This window comes from Pleuronectes platessa, chromosome 16 (genome assembly GCF_947347685.1).
Source record: "Pleuronectes platessa chromosome 16, fPlePla1.1, whole genome shotgun sequence".
NCBI classification, from domain to species: domain Eukaryota; kingdom Metazoa; phylum Chordata; class Actinopteri; order Pleuronectiformes; family Pleuronectidae; genus Pleuronectes; species Pleuronectes platessa.
Window position 1 is genome coordinate 24,895,646 of NC_070641.1, and position 17,948 is coordinate 24,913,593.

The window sequence follows — 17,948 nt, forward strand, 5'->3', positions numbered from 1 at the left end:
TCACCCTGGAACACGTATGATCCATAACATCAGACTTCATCCTGGAACACGTATGATCCATAACATCAGACTTCACCCTGGAACACGTATGATCCATAACATCAGACTTCACCCTGGAACACGTATGATCCACAACATCAGACTTCACCCTGGAACACGTATGATCCATAACATCAGACTTCACACTGGAACACGTATGATCCATAACATCAGACTTCATCCTGGAACACGTATGATCCATAACATCAGACTTCATCCTGGAACACGTATGATCCACAACATCAGACTTCACCCTGGAACACGTATGATCCACAACATCAGACTTCACACTGGAACACGTATGATCCATAACATCAGACTTCACCCTGGAACACGTATGATCCATAACATCAGACTTCACACTGGAACACGTATGATCCATAACATCAGACTTCACCCTGGAACACGTATGATCCATAACATCAGACTTCACACTGGAACACGTATGATCCATAACATCAGACTTCACCCTGGAACACGTATGATCCATAACATCAGACTTCAACCTGGAACACGTATGATCCATAACATCAGACTTCACCCTGGAACACGTATGATCCATAACATCAGACTTCACCCTGGAACACGTATGATCCATAACATCAGACTTCATCCTGGAACACGTATGATCCATAACATCAGACTTCATCCTGGAACATGTATGATCCATAACATCAGACTTCACACTGGAACACGTATGATCCATAACATCAGACTTCACCCTGGAACACGTATGATCCATAACATCAGACTTCACCCTGGAACACGTATGATCCATAACATCAGACTTCACCCTGGAACACGTATGATCCATAACATCAGACTTCACACTGGAACACGTATGATCCATAACATCAGACTTCACCCTGGAACACGTATGATCCATAACATCAGACTTCATCCTGGAACACGTATGATCCATAACATCAGACTTCATCCTGGAACACGTATGATCCATAACATCAGACTTCATCCTGGAACACGTATGATCCACAACATCAGACTTCACCCTGGAACACGTATGATCCATAACATCAGACTTCACCCTGGAACACGTATGATCCATAACATCAGACTTCACACTGGAACACGTATGATCCATAACATCAGACTTCAACCTGGAACACGTATGATCCATAACATCAGACTTCACCCTGGAACACGTATGATCCATAACATCAGACTTCACCCTGGAACACGTATGATCCATAACATCAGACTTCACACTGGAACACGTATGATCCATAACATCAGACTTCATCCTGGAACACGTATGATCCATAACATCACACTTCATCCTGGAACACGTATGATCCATAACATCAGACTTCGCCCTGGAACACGTATGATCCATAACATCAGACTTCACCCTGGAACACGTATGATCCATAACATCAGACTTCACCCTGGAACACGTATGATCCATAACATCAGACTTCACCCTGGAACACGTATGATCCATAACATCAGACTTCACACTGGAACACGTATGATCCATAACATCAGACTTCATCCTGGAACACGTATGATCCATAACATCAGACTTCACCCTGGAACACGTATGATCCATAACATCAGACTTCACACTGGAACACGTATGATCCATAACATCAGACTTCATCCTGGAACACGTATGATCCATAACATCAGACTTCACACTGGAACACGTATGATCCATAACATCAGACTTCATCCTGGAACATGTATGATCCATAACATCAGACTTCGCCCTGGAACACGTATGATCCATAACATCAGACTTCACCCTGGAACACGTATGATCCATAACATCAGACTTCACCCTGGAACACGTATGATCCATAACATCAGACTTCATCCTGGAACACGTATGATCCATAACATCAGACTTCATCCTGGAACACGTATGATCCATAACATCAGACTTCACCCTGGAACACGTATGATCCATAACATCAGACTTCATCCTGGAACACGTATGATCCATAACATCAGACTTCATCCTGGAACACGTATGATCCATAACATCAGACTTCACCCTGGAACACGTATGATCCTTAACATCAGACTTCACCCTGGAACACGTATGATCCGTAACATCAGACTTCAACCTGGAACACGTATGATCCATAACATCAGACTTCACCCTGGAACACGTATGATCCATAACATCAGACTTCAACCTGGAACACGTATGATCCATAACATCAGACTTCATCCTGGAACACGTATGATCCATAACATCAGACTTCAACCTGGAACACGTATGATCCATAACATCAGACTTCACCCTGGAACACGTATGATCCATAACATCAGACTTCAACCTGGAACACGTATGATCCATAACATCAGACTTCACCCTGGAACACGATTTTGTCGTCTCTTCGTTCTGCATGTTCAGATTTTAGTTTGATGTTTTGTGTTGTTGCATGATGACGATGATGATGATTATTTTTTCTTTTTCTTTTCCATCCTTTTATTTGTGCTTTCCTTTATCGTCTTCTTTCCTTCCTCCTCTCTCTCCCTGGATGTTCCCTTCTTTTCCACCTTCGTCTTTTCCCTCGTCCCTCCCTGCTGTTTTTCTGTCGCATGTTTAACCTGCATGACGTGAAGTGACCTCAGACCAGCCCAGGAGTTTAACCGCTGACCACACGTGAGTCTCGTCTGTAATAATCATGACTAATGTGCAACATGTGATGAGCAGGTGAATCCCTCGTGATGATGAGAGGAGAGAGGGATCAGAAAACCTGGAAACAAGAAGGAGAGAAAGATGAATACAATAAAGAACAGATCCAGTTATTTGGACGAAAAAAAGATCAAAGCCAGATCAAACAACCAGAAATAATATTGATTATAGATGAATGATCAAACTACATGAATATTCACAGATCATCACATCAACATGTTTTCATAACATGTTGACGTGATGATGTAAAAGATGAATGAAATGAGAGTTCTGTTGCTTTGCAGTGAAAACACTTTGGACTTTTGGACCAATCACAGGAAGTGGAGACAGAATTAAACAGTAGAAGAAGAAGAGGAAGCAGCCACGAGGTTCCATCTGGTGCATTTTCACTTCGTAGACACTTCTACACATTTTACCTGGAGGTCATGTCTGAAAACGATCAAGTTAAAATAGAGTTGGAAATATGTTCTGTGGTGTGTTGTTGTCCTCTTCAGGCTTCCTTACTTCCTGCCAGGTGACCCAGGAGCTGACGTCCACCAGTAAAATCCATCAAAACGTTTTCAAACACATTTTAACAAACACTCTGTGATTGTTTTTTGCAGAGACCAAGCAGGAGTTGGAGGACCTCACAGCTGACATCAAGAAAACAGCTAATAAAGTTCGTTCAAAATTAAAAGGTAAACACACACAGACATATCTCTCTGACCTCTGACCTCCTTTCAAGTGTCCGTCAGTCGGACGAGGAGGCTTTTAGTTCTGGGGATGAATCATCAAGCTGCCCTGAAAGTGTGAACGTGTGAATCAGGGAACGTGAGGGTCTGACCTCCTGACCTCGCCTGTAGCGCCACCAGCAGGCGACATGTTGAGGAGGTGCGAGTCAAACCAGTCGAGTCCTGAAAGAACCTGAAACATTCAATCTTCCTCTTCATTTATTGGTTGACTTCAACTTCCTGTTAAAGTTTCACATTAAAAGCTTGTGCTCGACATTTAATGTGAAACATCTGCAGACAGAAAACAAACTGCATCTCCCCAGAGCGACGGCAGCCACAGGGGGCGCTGCAGCCACACACACGTCAGATGTGTAGTTTCAGATAAAAACCACGACCTCGTCTTTTATTAGAGCAGAGGGAACATCAACACACACAAACACGCACACACACACACACAAGTCAGTTTAAAGCTCGTCAGTCAGTGCAGCAGCGTTGGTTCATGCTGATGGTTCAAGGACATCACTGCTTTAATATGAACAGCCAGAGGTTGGAACACACACACACACACACACACACACACACACACACACACACACACACACACACACACACACACACACACACGCACACACACACGCACACACAACACACACATATGCAGACTGAGAATAGCTGTGATGCTGGAGATAAGCTATAATTGGAAACCCCATGAGGCCTGAGTGTTATTGTCCTGTCTCACACACACGCACACAGACACACACTCCGCAGCATGTCTATAGGTTTGTCTTCCTGTCATGTGGGGGGGGGGGACATCACATATTCAACTATCAACCTATAGCATTGTCCAACCTGCATCTCTCAGCTGAACAGGTGACTCTGATTGGTTTCCTGTTCCTCCTCAATCCTCCACCAGTGATTGATTAGAGAAACTTCATGTGTGAGAAGATTCGTAAAACACCAACAAAACAACAAGAAGCATTTTACTGGACTGATCGCTTCTGACTTTCTCACTAAATTATGAAATAATCCTACATGACCAAAGTTATGTCGTCACTGACCCGAATCCTTTCGTACATTGTACAGAGGGAAAAGATATCGTACGTTATGATAATTATCTCACGTCTGACATCGCTGCCATAAGAAGAGACAGACACATCAAGTTCTGTGACTCATCAGATTTATAAACTTACATAATTGTCTTTATCGTTATATTGTCTGTTTGTGTATGTGTGTGTCTGTGTGTGTCTGTGTGTGTCTGCAGCGATCGAGCAGAGCATCGAGCAGGAGGAGGGTCTCAACAGATCATCGGCGGACCTCAGGATCCGCAAGACACAGGTGAGACAGGAAGTTCACGTCTGAACGTTATTATCTAAACATCGTTGGAAATCAAAGGTTCTGATTGGCTGGTTTATCTGTGTAAATACAAAAGCAGCTCTTTCCTGTCTACTTTCAAATTAAAAGTCCCATAAACATTAATTTTAATGTCAGGATCAATGCTTGATTCTAGAGGCTTTTATTTTGAACATATAGTAAGCAAAGTTCTGGGCATTGATTTATTTAATTCCAAACATGAAAATGTTAAAAACAGAAATGTTATGAGAAATATTAAAATTCAGTATTATTATGAAACTTATCGCACATTCATTATAAGATTTTCTCTCGTTATGTGAGTCGTTGTAGTTACATAATTTGTTCTGATATTTTCTTTTACCTTGGTAACTGTTACCTTCACAATATAAATCAGATTGTAGAATCTACTCAAATGTCCAGGCGTCTTTAAACATCTCACAGGGAACGTTCAGGGAGCGTAGGATTTCCCGCACCCCTCTATCACCCTGCAGTGTTCTGCTGGTTGGTCATTGGTTGCTTAACCCTGCCTCAGTTGGCTCGCTGCCGCCTGCTTGTGGTGGATAGGAGAACTGCAGAAGCATCAATATTCAGATCTCTCTGTTTTCCACAAATATTAAAAATATGTTCAACAATTACATGACACTGTAAAAATACATTCACAAAAATACATCTAAGTACTGCAGATAAATCGTGACTTAAGTAAAAGTACACAGGTAGTCTTATTAATAATAATTTTAATATTGATGCAGCACTTTCATATTCAACTTAGGTCATGGGTCAGAACCATGATTTTAGTTCACGGTATGTTTTTTCTTTATTAACACACGTGTCTAATGTTGTCGTCCTGCAGCACTCAACGCTGTCACGTAAGTTTGTGGAGGTGATGACTGAGTACAACACCACGCAGTCCAAGTACCGCGACCGCTGCAAGGACCGCATCCAGAGACAGCTGGAGATCAGTGAGTACTGCAACATACCACATGCTAACAACATACTTACAACACACAGCTGGAGATCATTCAGTACTGCAACATACAACATGCTCTGGTCAAGTGATGTAGCGTGTGACTCTGTGTGTTCTGTGTGCAGCTGGGAGAACCACCACCAATGAGGAGCTGGAGGACATGTTGGAGAGCGGCAAGCTGGCCATCTTCACCGATGATGTAAGCACCGCACCTGAGCCCGGCTTTTGCCATGGGTTACCATAACCTGGGCCGTTCTGCATCCCATAATCATAGGCAATATCTGTCGGGGGTGCCAAACGGCCCAGAGGTGCGCTGAGGCATCAAGTGAATACGGCCATTGTCACATGACCACAAGGGGGTGATGGGAGGATGAGTGAGATTCCAGCTGCTGCATCATGGGAGCTTTTATTTTGAAGGCTTCGCTCACATTATCGTTCACACCTTCAAATTAAAAGCTCACATATCTTCTAGTGCCAAAGCTTAGGTCATGTGACTGAAGCATCATGTGAGCCGATTTCGTGGTCAGCTGCGGTAACTGGACACAGAACGGCCAATCAGAACGCTTCGCTGAGCTCCTCTGGTTGAAGCCACGCCCACTGGTGATGTCACAGTGGACTCACTGGATCTTTGACCAGTGGAGCTGAGTGAACACGAGGTTAACGGCGGGGGGGGGGGGGGGGGGGTTAAGTGCCACCAGGAGCAGGTAAGTGACATTAGGAACGTGATGACCACCGGTGACATCACCGCACAAAAGTTTTCACTTTTTCCAAAAGTTCATAAAAGAAGCTGATTTTTACTGACATGCAGAGTTTACATACATGACACAGGCTACAATGAAATGATTCATCAATGATCCTGATCAGCGTAGACACAAACTTTATCTCTTCTTTTCAAAGTGTGGCTGTAACATAACGTTGGTGTTGAACCCTTCGCAGATTAAGATGGACTCTCAGATGACGAAGCAGGCTCTGAATGAGATCGAGACCCGACACACCGAGATCATCAAGCTGGAAAACAGCATCCGTGAGCTCCACGACATGTTCGTGGATATGGCCATGCTGGTCGAGAGCCAGGTAGGTCATGTGCTAACAGCAAATGCGTCTGCATGTTCAGCGACTGTAGGGGCGTGGCCGGCTAATCTCATATGTTTCCTCTCAGGGAGAGATGATTGACAGAATTGAGTACAACGTGGAGCACTCCGTCGACTACGTGGAGCGAGCCGTGTCTGACACCAAGAAGGCCGTCAAATACCAGAGCCAGGCTCGCAAGGTAACACGTCCATCAAAGAACAAGGACCATGAAGAACCAGAGCTCCCAGAATACACTGCAGGAAACATCCAGTCAGAGAACACAGACCTAAATATAGATGGAAGTCAAAGTGTCTATCGCCCCCTGCTGTCTGGCTGCAGTAGAGATCATAAACCTCTCCTCCTCCATGTTAGAAGATGGGACATGGGCCCAAGTAAAACATTAAAGTAGAAGTTAAATACAAGTCGGTTTCTGTCATTTCAGGTCGTTCTTATCTCACTAATGCTTTTCTGATCAGTTTGGTTTGACTTAGTTATTTGATGATATCATGGTATATTTGATATATAATGGTTCTATATCTGATTGTGTCCTTTGATAACACTGATAGTTTAGTTATATTTCTGTTAGTTACAGTTTAAACTTCTCTGTAGTAGTTAGATGTAACTGCTAGGGAGGTCCAGAAGGGGCAGCAGACCTCGCTCTCTAACCTTGTCTTTACTAACACGTGTGTCTCTCTGCTGTCCCTCTGTAGAAGAAGATCATGATCATCATCTGCTGCGTCATCCTGGGCGTGGTCCTGGCGTCAACCATCGGTGGAACGCTGGGCTTCTAAGACGCCGCCTGCCGCTGTGATGACCGACACCGACCGCCCGTCTGACTGACAGCCAGCAGAGAAAAGAAACACCAATGACGAAAACAACACAAAAACTTGAAACACAAATGCAAGACAGAAAACCTATTAGCTAGGAGGAGATAACAGTCTCATCACAGATAAGAGGAAACACCACGGGGTTGGGTGGGGTTCAAAAAGAAAGACAAAATAATACTATAAAAACACCATCGCATTATAGCTGACATAAATACATAACATATAAAAAGAGGGTACAAATAGTCCAACTATTTATTACAGATGTATGTGTACATGTGTTGAACATGAAGCAACACATGGGTTAGCTACCTGTAAAAGATTATGACCTAAAATATGACTTTTACTCTGTTTGTTTGTTTCTTTTACTTTGTTCTTATTCTTTAAGTTTCTTTCATTTTTCGAGAGTCTCCGAGGACAGCGATGGCGACTGCTGCTGTGTCTGCGGGACGAGTTCCAGAGACAACCTTTCTTTGTTTATTTTCTGGTAACTGAGCTTATTCTGAATCAATGAGCTCATGTCTTTCGACTACAAAAACGCTCACCTCCATCTTTTCAGCTCCGTCAGAACCTTCCAAAGCTCTGGGTCTTTGGAGCTGAAGGTTCGAGAGCGCAGATGTGAGTGAAGCAAGGCTCTGGAACTGTGTCCCGCAGGACGAGCACCTTCTGCTGTTGGTAGAACCAGCCTCGTCTAGTTGTTTCTAGGAGGGAGGGCCCGACTTCGCCGTTGCCTCAGCCATCTCTTGAAACCGTCCCTCATTGGTTGCTCACTCCTGTCATTCACCTCAGTCAGCCTGTAAAATCTGCTCTGACCGGCAGAGTCCCGGCTGCCTCAGTCGTTATAAACAGAATGAAGCGACAACCACAGAGCATGGGGAGGGAGGCCCTCTAGTGGTAGAACATGTTGACTGATGGGTGAATGGTGGGAAAGAACCGCGGTGGGAGGGTTCAAGGGAAGGTGGGAGGAGACAGACGGTCAATCTATGCAGTTTAGATGAGAGGAGGACGACCTGTCCCGCCTCTCCTGCCCAGAGAGCCAATGAAGATAGGTCGCTGAGATATCGTCGTCAAAGCCGGCTGTCGTCTCCACATCCGTCATAACTGTTCTTCTGGAAGATTCTAAAAAAGGAAGAACATATTAAAAAGTAAAGAATAAAATAGAGTAAAATTAAACATTTAAAAACGTACAAACAAGTCAGAAAACAAAGCAGATGGACAGAAAACATAGAAAACCCTGAAGTGGCTGGTGTGCCCCGGTCACTGAGTGTCGTGGTCAATTGTTGCTTTTTGTTTTTCAAAGGGGAGCGTTTGTTGCTTCGTTGTTGTGTGGTGCTGCTGTTCTAGTGCGTGTCGTATCGGCCTCATCATTTAGTGGTCTTTGTTTAGTCCGTATGATTTGATGCATTTGCCTGTTTCCTTCTTGCATCCCTGTGTGTGTGTGTGTGTGTGTGTGTGTGTGTGTGTGTGTGTGTGTGTGTGTGTGTCTGTGTGTGTGCGTGTGTGTGTGTTTGAGTGTGTGTGTGTGTGTGTGAGTGTGTGTGTGTGTGAGTGTGTGTGTGATTTCAACTCACACTATTTGAATGCCTGACCTACACAGGTGCTACTAAACAGCAGAGGATTGGTTCCTCAGTGGAAGGTGGAACATGTGACACACACACATTCATAAACATTCACAGCACATGACACACATGAACATTTGATGTTTCACACACGTGAAATTCCCCCTTAACACACACACCTTTAACTTTCCCGTGTCCCACATCATGCCAACGCTAGTGTTAGACTGTGTGGCTTAGCATGCTGTAGCGTTAGCTTGTGTAGATCATGTAGAAGCTGCTTGTTGGAGATTGATGAGTCTTCTGGTATTTTTGATGTTAAAGACATTTTCCTGATGTTCAGAACAACGAGGGAAAGAATTAAGAAACATTTTCTTCTTCCTCCTGAAAATTGTAGCCTGACAAAACATAATCTTAACGTTAGCTTCGATCGCTCTCTTAGCTGATTGCTTATCAGTTTGTAAGCTAGTAGCTAGCTTATAAGATTATAGTTGTCAGCTTACAGCAGTAAAACATTTGGACACTGCAAACATGTGGCAATATACAGAAAGCAAAAAACACCCACTTTGTGTTAGCATTAGCAGTTATCAGAATGTTTGCACAAGACGACCGGACTTCTCTGCTTCTTTTTACAGAAACGACGCTGAAAAGAACGTGCTAATTTAAATTAGGCTAATCATGACTAAGTGACAGAAACAAGTGAGTCATCACTGTATTCTGAGTATTATGTTAACGTCACCATAGCTCTAGACTGAGACAACATACACTTGCATTAAACTTCAACACTATTTGTTGTAAAAGCATATGTTGTTCTGTTGCTGAAAATGTGATCTATGTTGAGAAGTAACACAAATGTGTGTGTTGCCCCAAACTGGACAAACGGGTGTGTTGACAACTGCGAAGTTGTAGTTTGAAGGAGGACGTTGGTCTGTGCACAGGCTCTGTGATACGAAGGGTCACTGACCTCTGTTGAGGCCTGTGCTGGACGATGTTTCACCCTCACAACACTTCACTGTCCGTTTAGCCTTATCCACAAATACCACCTTAAATGAACACTACGCTCGAAGCAATAAACTCGTTCAGTTTCATTTGACCGACACAGTGTTTGCTAGCTCGCTAACACTGGGTCTTGAATCTGCCCCGAGGTTTATCAAGTTGGGACGTTATATGATGTTTACATTTGTTCTCTGGATGAATGAAGGATACTGACAACAACTGAGATAGAAAACTCCTGATCCTTTGATTAAAAGTCAAATCGCTCGTCACTCTGACAAGATGCTGGAGCAGAATCTGGTGTTTGACAGGAATCGCCCGGCAGCACCGGGCGACATGCAGACATGAGGAAAGAGTCACTGTTGAATATTTAGATTTTTATCGAGAGTCCATGTTGTTCGTGCTGTAACGTGTTCGCTAGATGAAAAAAAAGGATCAGGACTTTTATGTTTGGAGAAAGCTGAGATGGGAATTTTGATTTTATTCTTTTAATTGTCAAGACGAAAATTGAACCCGTTTCCAGTAAAGCAAAGAGCCCCAACCCCTCCAAGCAGCAACGTCCAATAGGTGTTTGTTCAGATTCATAGTAGATTTAGATGAATTAAGCACTTTTCTCTGATAATGTGTTGTCAATGTTCATGGCTACATTCAGTCTTTACGAGTGGTTTCCAAGTGGTTTTGTTGGAGTGTAGTATCAACATTAGAAACCAGATATTGTTCCCCCTGTGAATCAGATCCTGACTGTGGATTCTACATTTCCCAGGTTTCTTGTTCTGTTTCAGAGCTCTGCTTCGTAAGTGTTTGACATATTTAGGGAATTCACAAATCCAGAAAACTGCTGTTTTCAAAGTCAATACATTTGACTCCACCAATCACAGTGCTCTGTTGGTCACCTGCCTGTGGCCTCCTCAAGTCAGCCACACAGAGGTCAATGCAGAAACAGGTTCTCAGCGGTCGAGGGTTGTCTTGTGCCTGGTGAGGTGGTGGTGATTGCGGTGGATTAAATCAGTGGTGTGTGGATGCCGTCGTGACACCAGCTTGTGAGCACTGACTTTTCTTTGTTGTATGTGAACGTGTGTACGTGAGGTTCCTGTTCCATCAGGCCCCGCCCCCGGTTCCTTGTCCTGCTGTCATCGCTCCTCCCATTTGTTTTGTAGTTGTTTGACTGTTCATAAAAATGATGTTCAGGCTCGGTCCTCTGCCCCTCACCTTCCCCAGCAGACCCCACAAATCCCGTTGTGTGATAATAATAATAATAATAATAATAATAATAATAATAATAATAATAATAATAATAAAGGCATGCAAAAGCAGTGTGGAGTTTGCATGATGGTGTTTTTGTAGCCCAACCCCAAGCAGCCCTCCACCTCATGCACTTTACCGCTCATGGACCCATCTTTGGTTAGCCCTACTTAACTTGTTCCAACTTATTCTGCTGTTTCAATTATTTGAATTTAATTTAAATGTTAAACACACGTTGGTGTTAAGTGTCAATGGGTTGTTTGTAACATATTGTTGTAACATTGTGGAAAAGTTGATACTTTTCAAATATGCTGCCATCAACTTCATCTTTACTGCTCTCCCCCCCCCCCCCAAGACCTGACGTTGAGCTCCGAACTTCCTGTGAGGTCACGACCCTGTGTTGTGTTTTTGTGGAGTTCCCGCCATCTTTGATTACTGTATTAAGTGTGGAGCCCTCGACCTATGGGCTAGCTTCATGTCGCCCCGCCTGGCCTTGTGTGTGTGCTGCATGCCTCCCTTCCTCTTCAGTGATACAAGATTGGTGCATAAATGTGTGAGTGTGTGTGTGTGTGTGTTTGTGTCAGAGCAGCACAGGTGTGTTTTGATGTGCAAAGCATCCGAACCCAGGTTCAAGAGTTGAAGCCGTTTGACGTGTTGTTAGTTTTTTTTTTAAGTCAAGAAATAATAGATTAGACATATTTATGGACACCATGGTCACTGTTATTGTTATTATATTTATGTATATTCAAACCAAAGGTTTTTTTGCTTTCCCCTCTTGTGTTCTCAAAATGTTTGCCGCTTATATCAAAGAGCACAACGCGAGTCAAGTTTACGAGATTTACGTCCAAAATGAAAAAGTATAAAGTAGAATAAAACATAAAGTGGTACCATAACTATAAAATCAAAAGCCCAGCGCCCCCTGCCCAACACCACCCCTCACTGCATGTTGGTCTGTCCAATCAAATCTTACAAACCATTCCAGCACTTATCTCTTACCACTAAAACGATGTCTGGCTCGGCCCCACCTTTCCTTTCCACTTGTAGATGTTAGTTTGTCATCACATGAGTGGAGGAATATGACACATAATCATCTGTGAAAAAACTAGCATATGTACATTTATCCATTTGAGACGCATAAGGAGACAATGGTTGTGCGTTCTTATTCTATTTATTAATTGCTGTTAATCTGGTTATGATGGTGTCATTCATTAGTGAGCAGCTTGTTTCAGTCTCTGAGTTCACACTACAGGTCAATGCTTGTCTGCAGGTTTGAAGGATTTGCTAGCGTGTCAGTCACGGGACTGAGACAACCGGAAGAAGCTTCCTCACTGTTTGTGTGCAAATAACATTAAATTTCACTAAGATAGCAGTCGGGTAAACTCCGAAGAAGCAGTGCTAGCTAACCGCTTTGTAGTAATTGATTGAAATGTCACCACTCAACTATTTCTGTTGTTTGACTCTTTACCTCGACTGCACTTTTCTCGGAACACACATGAATATTACATTTGGAGATTCGTATAAAAGTTAGACGGCTACCAAGTGTGACATCTTTGCCTTTGATGAAAACAAGTGCAAGTTATGCAAACACTAACGTAGTGATTTATCTAACTTGACTCATCTGCGCCACACGGAGGTCCGATCAGAAATCATGGTCTCTGATGTCTATGCACATCATCCTGTACAAAGAGAAAGATTTATTTTGATTTATTTTGATTTATTTAGGGGTTGTATTTGCAGCAGGTTGTCGTACAGCGACCTGCATCGATGATTGTCACTACGTTTGTTCTGACCGTTAAAACAAATTCTGGTCTTCAACCTTAATCTACAAAGTTCTGATTGGCTCAGCTGGTTTTTGGTCAATTGATCACATCAATTGTATCCAGAGGACCTGTATATGATTACTGTTGTGCACGTGCTAGAACGATAATTGATCCTTTTACTGCAACTGAGAGGAAATTGAGGTGTGACAGAACATCATCCCCTGGGGTCCAGTGTTAGCTCGTTAGCTAGCTAGCTCCAATAAACCTTCAATCAGCATTTTCCTGTTTGTGACAAAAAACTGCAGCCTTTTCCACTGAAGTCACATATATAGACAAGAACACACACATACACACATATCATACATGTATATCTCTTACACCAACAGACTGCATTTCTATAACTGTATGTATGTGGCTCCGTGGCCATTAAGCGCTTCTATTGGCTGTGTACAGTTTTTTCAGAGCGGGTATCGAAAGCAGGAAAAAATCATCCGGAGAGAGTTTGGATGCGACGCCAAGACTCCAAAGATTGATTTACCGTTAGCCATTAGCCATTAGCGTGTGTGTGTGTGTGTGGACGTAACGTGGCATGTTGTCTCCCACACTAATTGAAAATGGACTCTTCGATCAGACGTGTGTGGACACAACACATTCTGTCTTTATTTCTGCAGATTAATTTGTTTCATTTTGAACCAGACGAGCGTCTGTCTTCCATGTTTGTCCACAACAGACTCTGAGTCTCAGACTGTGAGGATTCAACGTAGTCGTACTTTTTGTTCCTCCGCTGTCGGAAAACTAAACTCTTCTCTGCGATGATTTTTGTCTTCCTGAAACAATTTTCAAAAACCAAAACCTGTTCAGTGCCCTGCTCTGGATGATGATAAATGAAATGTTTGTTTGTTGTGGCTTCTTCCTGCTTCTGTCGGCAGTAGCAGCTGCAACTTGATATTAACTGTTGTTTCTGACGATGATTTATTTGATGCTCCGCCCACTCGTCGTATGAGACAGTATTTGATTTGATCAGTGTTTTTTCCCTAGTGGGGGGTGGGAGAGGTCAGGGAAGGGACCATGGAGATAGACCACACCCACACGGCCTCTGCCACAGCTAGTAGGAAACTTAAATAACTTTATCATGAATATTATTGTTATTATTATTATTACCATTAATGACAAATAAAATGCAGTAAAACATTTGCAAAAACCCAGAGGGAGAACGAACGGCTTCACGCAAAGTGATCAAACATAAAAAAGGAGGTTATGACGATTCTATAATAGCAATGAATTAAAGAAGTACAAACTGAGTTATGTTATCATAAATAATAGTAGTAATATTGAATGCTCGCAATTTTGTCAAACTGAAACTGGATTCTTTGTGTTATGTAATTATTGTAAATAACTTCAAAGAGAGAAAAAATGACTTGCATGTCTATGTATAAATCTCATGAGATATCTATTCCCGTCAAAGTTGACACGTAGTTCGATCTCTGTCCTTTTTAGACACTTTCGCTTCTCCTGTCAAATATCGCCCGTCCAAGACTCCGCCCTCCAACCTTCTCTTCTTTCTTTGTGGCAGAGGGACAGAAACAGAGAGAGGGAGACACGTGGCTCCAGCGTCCTCGTCCGTCACGCTCCGTTCAGACTCGTGTTTACCGCCCTGCTGAAACCTCGGATCCAGCAGCTGTTTACTCAACCACATCTTTTTATTCATTTCTGTCTCAAATTCAAATCCACGACAGAAGTGCACGGATCTGGAGTTTCAGCAGGTTCTGTTCCTCTGGGGCGTAAACACGGCGTCGACCACACATCATCCATCACTCCAGTTCCAGAGGCTCCGCCCACTGGCTCCTCTGATGAAAGTGCTTCCCTCCATATTAGGAAAATGAATCCCGCCTCCAGGGCTTTCCAGGCCACACCCCCTGATCACTTCAGAAGCCCTGTTAGCGGTTTGAACTCTCTCTCTCCCTCTGTTTATCACTGTCTCTCGACCACAGCTCATTAGCCAACCGAAACCTCGGACTCTTCACCTGCCACTTGTACCCAGAGCTCAGCCAGATCCCGAGATGCGCCCCACCAGGACGTTAGCACCAGGACGTTAGCACCAGGACGTTAGCACCAGGACGTTAGCACCAGGACGTTAGCATCAGGACGTTAGCACCAGGACGTTAGCATCAGGACATTAGCACCAGGACGTTAGCACCAGGACGTTAGCACCATCGTATTCCAACATACCGGTTCCTGCAGGAGTTCTTCGCTTTAGTTTCTCAAAGCATTGAAGCACAAGACTTCGCTCGGAGGTCAAACAGAAAATCAAATCTCAGGCTACATCCATACGACTTCCTTTTCATTCAAAAAACTAATTGTCTGACGTCAGAAAACAGAGAAGTTTATAAACCGCTAATCCCGATCTAGTTTGAAAACTCCAGAGCTGCGTTCTATTCTGGATGAACAAAAGCTGAGGTGTCTGGAAACGTAGACACTCACAGCCTCTTGCTGATTGGTTCTTTTCAGTCAAGACAAAGACTGATTTGTCTCCTGTCACATGACCTCTTTCCAAAAGAAAACACCTATCCTCAGCTACCAGAGTAGAAACAACACGGAGAATAAAGACTTGCTGACCCGTTATTCTTTGCCAACAACTGCTGTTCAGTTCGTTTCGGCAACTAACAACCAAAAGCTTCGTGTGTGAGGGTGCGTTAGCGTGAACAGACTCAAATCCACGAGACAGAGATCGGCTTGATGTCATGTGGACGTAGCCTTGATCCTTTGCCACAAACCAGTTGAACGTTGTCATGTTTCGGCTGATGGAAGTAGCTCAGGTTTGTGCGGAGGAGCTTTACCGAGGGATTTGGTTCGAGTGCAGCTTCGATGGGTTTGAGGAAAACGTTCCTCTCCGAGTCGCCACCTAGTGTCGGGCCCGGCCGCTCGCCTCCCACAGGCCTACCACAACAATGAGTGCAATATACAGAGAATCAAGGGCTTTTCTATTCATGCAGAGGCGTTCAGGCCCGGCCAATGAGCTGCGAGCTCCTGCAGGAACTGACGTCATCACACAAACCCTCGAACGAGACCTCGTAGAGATCTGAGCTGTCTCTGGGGACACGGCCGCAAAGAGACGTGAGGACAGAGACGAAGGAGGACAGGGCCATCGCCATTTAGACGCAACTTTGACCGGAAATGCAACTTGTGTCCTGTTTTTTTTGTGTGCGTGTATGTGTGCGTAGCGTAATGTAAAAGCGATCTGTCCCCCCCCCCCCCCCCCCCCTCCAACCCCCCTTTCCTCCGACCCCCCCCTCTCTCGTACTGCTGTTGGCTGTTCTGTTTAGTTCATGTGATGTGCCAGTACCCCCCCTTTACCAATTTGCCAACCCCCCCCCCTCTCTTGTGCCCCGCCCCCATGGATCTTTAAGATGACAACTCTATGCAGATGCTGTCTTTTATAAGTGTGTCAAATTTTAATTTAAAATAAAAACTTAAAAAAACAAACCCTGACAGACATATTGAAATGACAAAAAACGAATAAAGAAAAGGATTGTTAAGTGTATCCTCCTCGTGACGTCTCCTTCTGTCTTCACTCACAGACAGTCAGTCATCAGTCAGTCAGTCAGTCAGTCATCAGTCAGTCAGTCATCAGTCAGTCATCAGTCAGTCAGTCATCAGTCAGTCAGTCAGTCAGTCATCAGTCAGTCAGTCATCAGTCAGTCAGTCATCAGTCAGTCATCAGTCAGTCAGTCATCAGTCAGTCAGTCAGTCATCAGTCAGTCAGTCATCAGTCAGTCATCAGTCAGTCAGTCAGTCATCAGTCAGTCAGTCATCAGTCAGTCAGTCAGTCAGTCATCAGTCAGTCAGTCATCAGTCAGTCATCAGTCAGTCAGTCAGTCAGTCATCAGTCAGTCAGTCATCAGTCAGTCAGTCATCAGTCAGTCATCAGTCAGTCAGTCAGTCAGTCATCAGTCAGTCAGTCAGTCAGTCAGTCAGTCAGTCATCAGTCAGTCAGTCAGTCATCAGTCAGTCATCAGTCAGTCAGTCAGTCAGTCAGTCATCAGTCAGTCAGTCATCAGTCAGTCAGTCAGTCAGTCAGTCAGTCAGTCAGTCAGTCAGTCAGTCATCAGTCAGTCAGTCAGTCAGTCATCAGTCAGTCAGTCAGTCATCAGTCAGTCATCAATCAGTCAGTCAATCAGTCAGTCAGTCAGTCAGTCGTCAGTCAGTCAGTCAGTCATCAGTCAGTCATCAATCAGTCAGTCAATCAGTCAGTCAGTCAGTCAGTCATCAGTCAGTCAGTCAGTCATCAGTCAGTCAGTCAGTCATCAGTCAGTCAGTCATCAGACAGTCAGTCAGTCAGTCAGTCAGTCAGTCAGTCATCAGTCAGTCAGTCAGTCAGTCAGTCAGTCATCAGTCAGTCAGTCATCAGTCAGTCAGTCAGTCATCAGTCAGTCATCAGTCAGTCAGTCAGTCAGTCAGTCAGTCAGTCAGTCATCAGTCAGTCATCAATCAGTCAGTCGTCAATCAGTCAGTCAGTCATCAGTCAGTCAGTCAGTGAGTCACCAGTCAGTCATCAGTCAGTCAGTCAGTCAGTCAGTCAGTCAGTCAGTCAGTCATCAGTCATTCAGTCAGTCAGTCAGTCAGTCATCAATCAGTCAGTCATCAGACAGTCAGTCAGTCAGTCATCAGTCAGTCAGTCAGTCAGTCAGTCAGTCAGTCATCAGTCAGTCATCAATCAGTCAGTCGTCAATCAGTCAGTCAGTCATCAGTCAGTCAGTCAGTGAGTCACCAG

At 44.0% G+C, this 17,948-nt stretch overlaps 1 protein-coding gene across 1 annotated transcript in view; it reads left to right on the top strand.

Annotated features, from left to right (window-relative positions):
- The window catches only part of stx1b (syntaxin 1B), a 38,777-nt gene extending 22,400 nt beyond the window's left edge, over positions 1–16,377 (top strand). Inside the window, exons 4-10 of the mRNA XM_053443861.1 lie at positions 3,310–3,384; positions 4,679–4,752; positions 5,618–5,726; positions 5,857–5,930; positions 6,668–6,805; positions 6,891–7,001; positions 7,513–16,377. Coding sequence (XP_053299836.1) covers positions 3,310–3,384; positions 4,679–4,752; positions 5,618–5,726; positions 5,857–5,930; positions 6,668–6,805; positions 6,891–7,001; positions 7,513–7,593 — 662 coding nt within the window. The 3' untranslated portion in view covers positions 7,594–16,377. The remainder of the gene's footprint in view (positions 1–3,309; positions 3,385–4,678; positions 4,753–5,617; positions 5,727–5,856; positions 5,931–6,667; positions 6,806–6,890; positions 7,002–7,512) is intronic.
- The last annotated feature ends 1,571 nt before the right edge of the window (positions 16,378–17,948 follow it).